Source organism: Rhipicephalus sanguineus, chromosome 5, assembly GCF_013339695.2.
Source record: "Rhipicephalus sanguineus isolate Rsan-2018 chromosome 5, BIME_Rsan_1.4, whole genome shotgun sequence".
Lineage (NCBI taxonomy): Eukaryota > Metazoa > Arthropoda > Arachnida > Ixodida > Ixodidae > Rhipicephalus > Rhipicephalus sanguineus.
Window position 1 is genome coordinate 76,365,611 of NC_051180.1, and position 13,102 is coordinate 76,378,712.

Genomic DNA, 13,102 nt, shown 5'->3' on the forward strand with positions numbered 1-13,102 from the left:
TAGACACTGTGTACTTTGTTAATTAAGGATGTATTCGCGGCTCTCGCAGCAGGTTCTGCCAGACCAAACTTATAGCTCCTAGTACACTTCCCTGTCACTGGCGTCCGTTCTAGCGCGCCTTGACAGTAGACAAATGTCTGTTCAAACAGTTCTTGCATGCCGTCAACAGAAGACATCACATCTGAAGGCGACGAAGGCACCGTTGAGGTTTTTAAGAGAGACGAACTTGGACAAGCGGCTGTGACAGAAATGTCGCGTACCACGCAAGAGTGACCGACTGATTCTGTGTGTGCAGCGTCATGTGCTATCTTTCTATCTTTCTCTCTCTCTTTCCTCTCCATCTTTAATCTCCCTCAACCTGTCCCCATGTGTAGGGTAGCAAACCGGTTGTCCCATACTGGTTAACCTCCCTGCCTTTCCTTCTCTTTTATTCCTTCTTCTTCTTCTTCTTAACCCTACCATCGCATTATAGCTGTCATTTTGTTCGACTGGGTTGTCGCACCCGAGATACACCTGCCTACTGCCCACCTATAGTTCGCTGAGAGTTCACCGCCAAATTACTTTCCGTTGTCCTGTATGCAGCGCCTACGTGCATTCATGTGTATCCACTGTGCTTAGTGCTACACGAGAACACATTTAGTACACGCATTTATTCAGGCCTAAGCGTCGCAACTATTAATGCACCGGCGAATGCGACCCTTTGCCAAAACGATCTCATCGGACCAGCAGCGGGCTTTCCTGCATATGTCTTCCATCAGTTCGCAAAAACTAGTGCATGATACTAACTACATGGGTGTTATCTTCTAGGCGGTAAACTGCCGATAACATTCCTTTTCTTCTCGTCTCTTGAAGCTCGAAATTTCAGTGGCGTGAACGCGCTCTAAATAATATCGCAGCGGCGTCGCCATAGTTCTAAATGTCACAGTTTTAAGTTATTTGTTTCCGTTTCATATTTCACGAAGTCAAACTGTCTGGAATATTACGGCCGTTTGCTCGCAGCCAGCCGTCGCGAAGGGTCGTTTGGAGCTGAAAAGACTGGCTGGAAAAGAGCGATGGCTGAATTATTGAGGCCCTCGCCATTAGCCATAATAATAATAAACGAGCATAGTTGCCGGCGTTTCGATTCAGCTTGGCGCATAGAGCATGGAAGGAAAAAAAAAGAGAAAGGTTTGTGGCAAAAGTGCAAGAGGTACTTGCTCCCAAGTCAAGTCATCCGTTCTTTGTTCGATGCTTGCGGATTCATTTTCGGTGCTCCTTCGTCGTTTTATACGATGCGTCTGGTTTCTGTTCTTGATTTTATTGCCGTTTCTTTTCCCACTGGCTGGCGATGGAGTTGCCGCATAGATTGACGGAGTTTCACTTGTGGTTGGTTTCACTGTTCCTATCGATCCATACTTCGCTCTTCAAAATCGATGTAGAAGAGCGTCAGTGCGCGCTTCGCGCTCTGCGCTACGTTAATGGGGAAAGCGCAGTGGCGGGGGAGGGAAGAGTTGCACATCCTTCCGCTGCTGTTTCGATCCATACGAATGCACGCAGGCTTGTGAACTTATGCAATCGTGGCAGAGTTTCGCTTTTCGAGCCATTTCTGAGCGCTCGAAGAGTGATGTGGCCGTACCGTAAAATTGTGGACGCGTGTGTCGTTAAAGTATATGTACAAATTTTGTCATCGCACCCAACTATATGGGGCCTCCTACGTCGCCATTCGCGTTCGGGAACCGCCGAGCACGAGTGCAGGAGTGAACGCGGGCGTAGTTGTTTTCGATTCTGCAGGTTCGTCATGTGTGACTTTGTGTCCGCGTGGCCTTGGTTGTGTGATGTTCTGCATGTTATCGCAGAGCTGTGCGAAAACACACACACATATATATATATATATATATACATATATGTGTGTGTGTGTGTGTGTGTGTGTGTGTGTGTGTGTGTGTGTGTGTGTGTGTGTGTGTGTGTGTGTGTGTGTGTGTGTGTGTGTGTGTGTGTGTTGTAAAGGCGTTTATTTGACAGCACTGGGCGACGATGCGCAACGGCGACAGTGGAATTTAATATGGAATTTTATTGCGCCGGCAGATTTACTGTATCTCAGAGACATTGGCGTATTAACGGTCTTTTGTTTTGCTGTTTCGATACAAGTCACCGTGTAAGATTATCTGTATCTCTAAGGCTTGGCTTCGCACGTGTTTATGATCATTGATCAAACTGAAGAACACTGTAGCGCGGTGTATCGACCACTTCGCTACAAAGAGAAACAAACCCTTATCAGGATTCGTAAGCGGCAACCATTGTTCTCAATGTATTGTTCTAGACGCGTTGAATGGCGCTAAACGTAGCCGCATGCCGTAAAAGGAAGCGAAGCAGGAGAGGGCAATCTTCTTAACAGCCGACTCGATTGATGACAGTCAGCGTACAGCCTTCGTTCTTCGAATGATGTCGAACTGCGTTCTTCAAATCACGTCGTGGCGTCCCAAACCTACGAGGCTGATTATGAATGGATGCAGCACCCTCGAGGCTAATGCAACTGCATGTGCAGTTGGAAGCTCGTCAGCAAATGGAAGCGCACGATGATTGTGCTTTCGTGCGGACAGAACTATGGCCGTTGAGTTCGATCGCTTGACGGAAAATGCCCTAGATTTAGTCAGTACGAGTAATACATGCCTGCGCATAATTGATTTCCTACAATTAATGCTCTCACGTTGTAATGGCAGACAAAAAAAAAACACACACACACCATTCATCCCTCTCCCGGCAGAATTATTTACGCGTAGTCGATTCCGGTGAAGATGATGCGATAGACAGCCTTCTCGTAGATGCAGCTTGCGAATTTCGCCTAACTTAGCGTAGAATTTCATTCATTTTCTTCCTTTTTCTTACTTTAAAAATGGTACGTTTGATTGCTAAGATTGGGCACGACCTTATGCAAGTTGCAATAATGGCCGGTTTCGCAACGTTGGCTTTGCTGCACTAACCGCGTGTTATGCGGCGAAACTTATGCAATGTGTTGCGACGAAGCTTATTTGTTGTGCAGTGATGCGTAGGAAGAATGGAAAAGGGGGGCAAGAGCTTACTAAGTGTTCTTTAGGTATACGCGCGCGCACGCGCAGAGCAGCGAGATGTTTATTAAGTGTGCTGGCAGACCTTCAGAGCTGTTAGTGACGTGGCGTTGGCGACTTAACTCCTTGTTATGCCCACCTGCGGGCCTTGCTAATGAGACCGTGACCGAGGACTTTGCGCGCGCACTCATTGTGGAACGCATACCAAGTTCCCCGACAGTACTCCCTTTCATTCTCAATATGCTTCACTGAACTGAAAATATGCTTCACTGCGCACGACGTGTTTGTTTTGTCGTTTAACATACTTGCTATGCAACAGAACCAACTTTAGAAAACCGCTTATCATGCGAGGCATGGACGACTCTGGCCAAGGTGGGCTTCGCTGAAGCGGTTGCGTTAGCGGGCTTAGCATGATTGCATTCTATCGCTGCTAACAAGGTTTAGCGTTTCGTTTGAACTGATCGAAGGTGCTGTAACCGTGGCTGCTACGTGTTGGCACGACTCAGCATGCAAGACAACTCGTGCTGGGCAAGATTAAAAGCACCCTGACTCTTACCGGGTGTCAGATTCTGCCTCAACACTATTTCTCATGAGTTCAAGTAAATGCCGTGAAAGAAAGAAGGAAAGAGAGAAAGAAAGGAAAGAGAGAAAGAGAGAAAGAAAGGAAGAAAGAAATAATGAATGAATGAATGAATGAATGAATGAATGAATGAATGAATGAATGAATGAATGAATGAATGAATGAATGAATGAATGAATGAATGAGGATGAACAGATTTAATCTACGCAATGCGTTTACTTAAGGGCCTGGACCCCCTCCGCCCTCACCCCCCGAAAAAGGAACAAAAAGAATAACGACAGTGAAATTGGTAGTCTCGCTCTGTAATCTTCCTTCAAGACATTTATGAGCTCAGAGACGCGCAAATTTCAGTCTTTATTTCCAAAAAAATAAATAAATCATGCCACTTTCAAGTATATAGAGAAATAAGCTAATTGATTTCATAATTTGTGCACATAAATAACGCCAGCGCGTTGAAACAAATTTTAAGAAAAAAGAAATGGATACGGGGCTTAAACGACTCCTTTTGTTATTTCACCTAAATGCTAATGCCCTAGTTCCGAAGGAAGACATCGCGACGAGGTTTTTATTCATAACTTTTAAAGCGCGCACGTGGAGCACAAAGCCGATGCATGAATTATCTGCTTCCTTCGAGTTGAGCGCAAGTGCTTTGGTAATTTGCTCCCGATCCAAGACGCTCTCAAGCTCCGCAATCATGATGCTCTACAAAGAATATGCGTAAATCGCCCCTCCGGCCTCAGATCGTTTATTCAAAAGCTGTACCACGCAACCCACCGCAAATTTAAAGAAGATAGCCCGACGTGAATGGAGCTCAAAGAAAACGGTCTGGTAAAAAACAAAAAAACAAAAAAAAACCAGTAGGGCCATCCATCTACTGGCGGATTCGTTTCATATGCAAGCGTTACTCGCGCTAACGATGCCGGTATGAAAGTAATGAAGATAAATTACCATGTCGTTGCGCCATCGCCATAATGCCAGGATGGTGTACGGCGTTCTCAATTTAAACTCAATGCAGCCTTTGGTTTTTCTGCGAAGAAAGCCCGTGTCTGAGATCTCTCTCTCTCTCTTTCTCTCTCGTTTCGTTGCTAGAATGCTTTACCTAATGCATTCGTGGCGTAAAGGCTGTAGATCGGTTCCCTTAGTTCGCACAGGCTGCGGTGCATATTTAAAATATTGCGACTCCGACGATTCCCAAGTGCAAAAAAAAAAAAAAACAACAAGTTACAACATGAGCAAGCCTACGCGTCTGTATATATGTAAAAAATAACTACTTTGTACACTGTTTCGTATAGAATATAGAATTATATTTCGTATAGAACTATAGAATTTTTGCCCATCAGATATAAAGGAAAGAGTATGAAGTCTCACTCAATGACTCGGCGACATTCTTGTAAGGACAACGACCCAGGTGACGCAAGCGGGGACGTGACAATCATGATAATGATATGTGGTGTCAGGTGGCGCAAATGAAAAAAAAATCTTCAGGTAGGAGTGCTTTATAGACCCAGAGTACCTGCATCATTTGTAAATGTTTTTACTCTAGGGTCTCATAGACTTTTGTCCTCATGTTTCTGCGAGGCGACAGATTGTGTGGTGACGCAAGCGGGAGAGTGACAATCACGGTAATGATATGTGGTGTTATGTGGCGCAATGGAAAAATGTGCGGCAGGAGTTCTTTCTAGAACCCAGGCCTTCTGCGTGACAGTCAGGTGTTCTACCACAGAGCCCGGCCAATGCTTCGTGACAATCATCAGCACGAGCCCGAAGATGGTATGGGATCGATGGCACGAGCACTGGTTCATTATACTCCGGTGTTTCTTACTAACTGTAGTCGGATACAACTTTAGAAGTCTGCGGCTCTTCCTCTTCAAAGGCGGATGCACACAAGCCTGCACCAATGGGCGCGCACTCCAGACTGACGTCATGAGCCGGACGACCGGTGACCCCGCCTTCGGAGAGCATTGTCGAGTGCATGAGCGGAAAAATGTCTTTAGTCGCGAAGGCGATCGGCTGCCGCGCTTCGGTCGTCTGGGCGGGGCCTCTCCAGACTCATTAAGTTGTATCCGACTATAGGTCGATCTTTAAGGCGGTGTACAACACTGGGCAACCGGTATGTGCTAGAGAGCGCATCTCTTCCTTCCCCCAGTGCAGGGTAGCAAACCGGTCTTGTTAACCTCCGTGTCTTTCTTTGCTTTTCTATCTCTTTCTGGCACGCATTTTCGCTTTTACGTGAAACTCTTTGCTGCGCGAAGTAATGCAGGCGAAGGACAGTGGTAAGGTTGACTATTATTCATTCGTTCCATTTCAGTGTCTGTGGCGCGCAGCCACGTGCTCTAGTTTGGTAACTTATCCTGCGCAACGCAACGCACGCGTCATTGGTCTAAAAGCACGCTATTAGACTTTGCTATGAGACAACTATGCCTGCATCTGCGGCCTAATGGGTGAAGCTTCGGATTTCTGTGAGGAAAAAGCTGACTCGATTCCAATGTCGGACTCGGAATCTACTTCTATTGAAGGGGCCCGAAGTGATGAGAGAGTGGAAACTTTGTAGTTATCGCTAATTGCATGGTATGAGGCTAGGAGCGCTTTGCATTATGCACAGGAGCAATACAGTCACCGCTGGATGCAGCAACACGTGCTTACTCGAAGGCCGCCTGTTTATCAAAGCTTATGAAACAATTCCGCTGAGTTCACGTCTCACACTGGCTATCGACGGGTGCCAAAACACTTATGTTACAATGTTTCTACGTTTATCGATGTCCGAAAGATGGGGCCCGTTTAGAGCTTACCTCCGAATAGCTTGTGCGAGATGCCGGATCGCCAGTCGGTGCCGAGGACGATGATGTGGCAGCGGAAGGTCAGGTTGCGGAAGGTGAGCCAGTCTCGCACCTGGAAGACTCGGTGCAGCCGCACCTCGTACGTGGAGTTGGCCGCCGGCTCAACGCGGTCGAACGGCACCGTATTCAGGTACACGCCCGTCTGGTCGTTGTACACCCCGCACGCTGGCGACGGTTTGGGGAACATGCCGCCGCAGTCCAGCTCCACCGTCTCCGTGCACGACACGCGGTCCGAGAACGTAGTCCAGCTGTCTTCCTTGCACGAATCTGAGGTGCAAACAGAACGATGATTAACACACCCGCTGAGGTCATTTAGCGGCTATGGCGTCGGGCTGTCCAACACGAGAGCGTGGATTCCATTCCCGGCCGCGGCAGCCGCATTTCGAAGGGGGTGAAATAAAAGTAACCCGTTTACATAGAATTAGGTTCCCGTTAATGAACACTGAGAGGTAAAAGTTAATGCGAAGTCTCCCACTACGGCGTGGCTCATAATTACATCATCACTTTGGCTCGCCAAATCTCCTAATTTAACGTAGCGGTGGAGAAATTGTGGGTATGGTATTCAGCAGCAGCTTCGTCGGTGTCATATCACAAACAATTTGCTCATCGTGGTATATCTGTTATTTTCCTGCCAGTTTTTGAACACTTATTACACTTGCTAGCGGACAGTCTTCACAGGTGTTAATGCTTATTCCATTCGGTGCCATCCCAAGCTGAGGAATACCGTGTTTAAAATGACAAATATAGTAATCATCCAAACAGTCGCCCACCGCAATGGATCCATGTCGATGGCATTCTTAGTGTGCAGCTTTGGAGCATTAAACGCAATCAATCAATCAATCAATCAATCAATCAATCAATCAATCAATCAATCAATCAATCAATCAATCAATCAATCAATCAATCAATCAATCAATCAATCAATCAATCAATCAATCAATCAATCAATCAAGTATTTATCTGTGCTCAGAAATTTGCTATTTTCACCACCGAGAAAATACAAATCGACGGGCATTTTTCTATGCTCATAATACGCAAGAGTTTTTGTATGGAGGCCTCGAATGTACACTCGATTTCGGACATTCAGCTACAGGCGTAAAATGAGCGTTTCTAATTCTATTACTGAAGCGTGAACACAAGCCGTCGTAGGAAATCGATAATTGCTTGAGTTAATTTATAAAGGAAAAAATTCTACAAGAAACGCGGTGAACGTTAGAATTTGCCTGATCAATGAAAACATGCATCGTCAAGCGACATGGTTAGAGCGCAGACTCCTGCTCCTCTACAAGAAACAATTTGCGTCAAGTATTCAACAAACAACCTTTCTGAAAAAAAAGTTATGATTACTACATGGCCTCGCAAAGAAGTGTAGTGTAAAGAAGTGTTACGTATTCGAAAGTTATCAAAGAACACATTAATGAGACATAATAATTTATCGCGTTTGAATTGCTCGGTATTTCCGAAGTCCTGAACTTTCAGATGTAATACATGAAAAAGAAAGGACACATTTCAAAATCTTGCAAAGCGCCCTGTTATGTAATATAACGATTCATGGTAAAGAAGGTGTACACGGACACCAAGAGAAGGGATCAACACAACATAAACGCCGATGTTTTTTTCGCTTGACCTCATCTCCTGTTTTTGTTTGCACGCCTATATTTTCTTTTATCGTGAATCCGTACCAACCAACTCAACGTTCTGTTTTTAATATAACGGGCAACAATGATTACTCTCGTTTGTCGTTCGAAGACCCTCCGGGAACTGCAGCTTCTAGTCAGCCTCCTATTACTATTGCGATGAGTTTCGAGAATGCTCTTTCATGAAATTTATTTCTCGAAGCTCATGGCCTACCTTAGACGCTGCCGCAGGATGAAATCCTATTCGTTTTCATATTGAAAAAGAGGCGAGAGAAAGAGGCACGAGAAAGATGCGGTATGTTTTTGCCACTGCTTTTAAGGAAGAGGAGCAAGAATCTTATTCGCTTCCAGTAGTTTCCATCCACGAACGACTTTCTTCTCCTCGAGAACCATCGAGAGCTTAGACAACTTTAACCGGCTTACGCCGACGCGACTGAAGAACGAACTTGCAGCTGCTTGGCGATATTTCAGTTTGCTGTTGTCCCCTGAGCGTAAATGCCATTGTTGAAATTTCTTAGCTCTGCACAGGAGCTTACGTGGCGCCTTACAGGATTCGGCGGATTTCGCAAACCAGCGTTTTCGTTTCCCTGAATGCTCGTCTGAAATTCTACCTTTCGCACGGTTTCACGACGACGGGAGGTGGCTCTCATTTTTCGTAGTATATGGCTTGGAGTAGCACGTAATAATGCCTATACTGTTATTTAATAGGAAAGGCCAGAGGTAGAGGATGTGAAGTACGTGGGTGCAACTAGACAATATCGCACCTTCTGCGTGCTGGCCGCCGTTTAAGTGAACAAGGAAAGGTTGTTGGCACTACCTTCGACGAAATCGACAACCGCTTCTTTACGGAAATTGGAATTCTCGGACCCCGGCCCCAGCTGTTGTCAGCCGGAAGTGCTCTGCGAGCGCTGGTGCGTCCTTTTTGTGAAGCTTCGGGACCGAGCGACAGACAATAAAGTGCGGAAAGACTTTCTTTTCTTTTCACCCTATCTCTGGACACCTTACCTCAATCTGTCTTTCCCCCCCCAAAAAAAAAAGAAAAAAAAAAACTCGGGCTTTTCCTCTGCAGCGACGCGCCATGTTTGGGTTGGTGCTCTCTCCCGAAAATCAACAGACTCTGAACTCTTACTGCCGTTGCAGCGAGGCCTCAGAGTATACAACATTATCGGGAAAATCGCCTACGGCAGACAGCGAAATCGCATACTGTGTCACAGTGTGTCACAGGCACAATGCGACAGTCTGCGTGGCACGCAAAACTCCTGATCAAATTGGCAAAAGCGAATGTCGCGCTTCTTTGGCAGCATGGCGACAGTGGACCTCAGAATAAGCAGGTGGCCCAACGGTGGGCCACTGGTTTGATATGGTTGGCAGGCTTCCCAGTGCCACATTTTTGCGAACGCGCAATTTCGTTTCTTACCGGTTTGCTTTTGTTAGACTTATGGCGAGTGTGATGCTGCCGATAAGAAGTTTGGATGAAAATGAGAGCGCAACAAGAAAGACGGATAGCAACTCCAGTGTAAAGACTTTTAGCTAAAGACCAATGTTCTTAAGAGAGAGAGCATAGATAGTAAAAACAGCAAGGTGGGTCAACGCTACGTAGCATCTGTTTGGCTAGCCGACAAAGAGGGTAAAAGAGGCAATAAACTGAGCGAGAGAAAAAAAGAACATTTGTTTTAACAAGAAGAACTTCAACAAAAAGAAAATGTCGGCGCTCACTGAAATGAAAGACATCACTTTCTGGCATCCTCAAAATAGATGCAGAGGTAAATGTAATGAGGGATAGGGACGTCTTTCCTCATTCTATCCTAATCATTCTATCAGATCTTTATTAATCATGAAGCAACTCGCCCAAGCCGCAGTTTTAGCATAGTTCACCAGAAGATAAATTTCCGGTTTGCTACCCTGCACTGGGGAAGGGTTAAGGGAGACAGAAAAGCGAGAAAGACAAACCCACCTACAATGACGGTGAGAAAGAAATCGTTCTGCGAGGTACCCAGGTCCGTCTCTACTTTGCACGTGTAGTTTCCCTGCATCGACATGTGTGCGCTAAGGATGGAGATGAAAGAAGGCGAGCGGTTGCTCAGGTCGACTCGCTTGTCGAACAGGTTGCGCGCCAGCGGACGGCGCCCCTTGCGCCACACGTACACCTCGGCGCCGTCCTTGAACCAGAGGACGCGGCGCAGGTCTTCGCCGGGCGACAGCACGAAGAAGCAGAGCAGCGTGGCACCCTCGCCCTGAAGCACGTACTGCGTCTTGTTGCTGTCCGACAGGAGCCGTACTTCGGTGACCACGACACCCAGCACACCTGCGTCGAGATGTGACAGGGGTGTTTACTGCAGTCCCACCATGAAGAAGAATAGTAGAGAAGGAAAGGCAGAGAGGTTAAAGGGACACTAAAGAGAAACACTGAATCGGTTTAGATCGATAAATTGTGCTCTGAGAACTCTAATGTCGTTAATTTCGTCATCATACGTTTATTAATAGAGGAAGTTCAAAGCTTAATTTTTAAATTTCGCGCCGAAATCTCATGCGTGACGTCACGGATTTCAAAGTGTACTTATCGTATTTTGGCGCCATTGGCTCTACAAAATTACCCCGAACTTGGTATATTAAGTCAATGGCCCCCTCAGAGGACAATGTACTTAATTTTTACCGATTAGGAACTACGTAGTCCCCAGTAGGCGCCGCCAAAACATGTGACGTCACGGCGAATGTTGCGGAAGCTTCAAGGTGGCGTCGCCACCCACATTTTGTTTTTGCGCGTTTTCTCGCTTACTAAGAGTCTTCTCGCAGCAAGTGTGGTGTTTTTGGTATCGTGAAAGAGTACTTTACTAACATGAGAAAGATCGTTTTGCTCTTTAGTGTCCCTTTAACCAGTTTAGGAGAACCGGTTTGCTACCCTATAACATGGGAACAAGGTGAGGGAGATTTTAAGACGGAGAGGAAAGAGAGACAGGACATAAAACAGCACACACACACAGTCAGTCACAGTCCGTCGCTCTTGCGTGGTACGCGACATCTCTGTCACAGCCTCTTGTCCAAGCCCGTTTCTCTCAAAAGCCTCAGAAGTGCCTTCGTCGCCTTCAGCTGCGATGTCTTCCGTCGATGACATGTAAGAGTGGCTTCAACAGACATTTGTCTATTGTCAAGGTGTGCTATAGCGGAAGACAGGCACTGCCTCTGAACATTATATCCCCTACAGTCCCATCAAGTCTAGTAAAATTATCATAGATGATATTACCATATACAGTAAATGATATCTTGATTATATTCAGCGAACCACAACGAGTAGCAATGGAGTGATTAAGGAAGCTTTCACGTTTTAATACATTACAGACCAGAGGGAGCAGGCATGCCACAGTTACCGACCGCAATGAACCCTTTCTCGCCGTCTTCAACCATTCGACCACCGCTCTGTGCTCATTGCCGGGACAACTATTTTCCCGGCCCCGCCACGGTGGTCTAGTGGTTATGGTGCTCGACTGCTGACGCGAAGGTCGCGGGATCGAATCCCGGCCGCGGCGGCTGCATTTCCGATGGAGGCGAAAATGTTTGAGGCCCGTGTGCTTAGATTTAGGTGCACGTTAAAGAACCCCAGGTGGTCGAAATTTCCGGAGCCCTACACAACGGCCTCTCATAATCATATGGTGGTTTTGGGACGTTAAACCCCAGATATTATTATTATTATTATTATTATTATTATTATTATTAACTATTTTCCCGAGACACATGCCATGGCTTACTCCACGTCTGCCTCGCAGGTACAGTGTTCACGGTGCTCGACTGCTGATCCGACGTTTGCGGGTTCGATCCCGGCCTCGGCGGTCGCATTTCGATGGAGTTGATATGCGATGATATGATATGGAGTTGATAGGCCTGTGCACAGTGCGGTGTCAGTGTACAGATGGTCGAAATTTCCGGAGCCCTCCATTACGGCGTGCCTCATGAAAGTATCATAGTTTGGCACGTAAAACCGCAGATATTATTATTATTATTATTATTATTATTATTATTATTATTATTATTATTATTATTATTATTATTATTATTATTATTATTATTATTATTATTATTATTATTATTACGTCCACCCCCCGCACACATAACACAGCGCACACAGTCCAATCAACCGCCATAAATAATCATGGCTTACAAAACTGAAAGCGGCGTGCAGGCAGGTAACGCACGCTATCTCACGTGCTATACAATAATTAAAGCCTCACTTTAAACCTCCTGTGCATGGCAGTCCATTGTCACTGACCAAGATCTTGGTATCATATTAGTCTAGCTGCAGAATGCCTCAATATAGCGCTGCCGCGTTTCCCGAATCCAAGAAGTCTGAGCGCCCGTGAGAGACACGGCGCTGAGATTTTCAATATATACGTAGGCGACACAAATGCGCACGCATAAACTTTTATTCTTGTTCACCTATTAACTGTGGCTCCCACCCACTGTGTGGGATTGGCCAAGAATTCGGCGGCGCTTTTCTCAATTTATATAAAACGTAAGAATAGGGTAATTTATAGAGAAGAAACTCTCCGTTTTCTCTATATTTTATTTTCCATCCGTCCTGCGCAGAAGTCAGCTCCGGTTAACCTCGATGCCTTTAATTTATTATTTTCCCCCTGTTATTACGCGCGTAATTATGACCCTCACCGCCAATAAATACCCGCTCGCGTTTTCATTTAAAGCTGCAAATGAATAGCCGCCAGCCCAGAGGTGAAGAGGGAAGATCGGCGCGGTGGCTGTGCCGCTACTGCGCACCCTCGTTTCCCCCATCTCAGTATTTCTCTATTACGCACATTCGCGCTCTTTACCCTCTGAACCCGCATCTTACTTTTTAAATAATGTTCTATTGTCTACTCTCTCTTTTCTCTGGGACGTGAGCTGCATGTGCTTCAAGGAATTTGTGAATATAAATGGCGAATTACGAAGAGGGAGCGGCGAAGCGTTAAATCGCCTGAACGGCCATGGCTTTTCGCGCAAACGGCGGTTTGATTTTAA

The 13,102-nt window shown here is 46.0% G+C and overlaps 1 protein-coding gene across 2 annotated transcripts in view; it reads right to left on the bottom strand.

Annotated features, from left to right (window-relative positions):
* LOC119393797 (uncharacterized) overlaps window positions 1-13,102 on the bottom strand; it is a 95,753-nt gene that overhangs the window by 21,671 nt on the left and 60,980 nt on the right. For both annotated transcript variants that reach the window (XM_037660961.2, XM_037660960.2), the window contains exons 2-3: window positions 10,053-10,403; window positions 6,414-6,728 (exon numbers count right to left, since the gene is read on the bottom strand). In XM_037660961.2, the coding sequence (XP_037516889.1) occupies window positions 6,414-6,728; window positions 10,053-10,403 (666 nt within the window). The remainder of the gene's footprint in view (window positions 1-6,413; window positions 6,729-10,052; window positions 10,404-13,102) is intronic.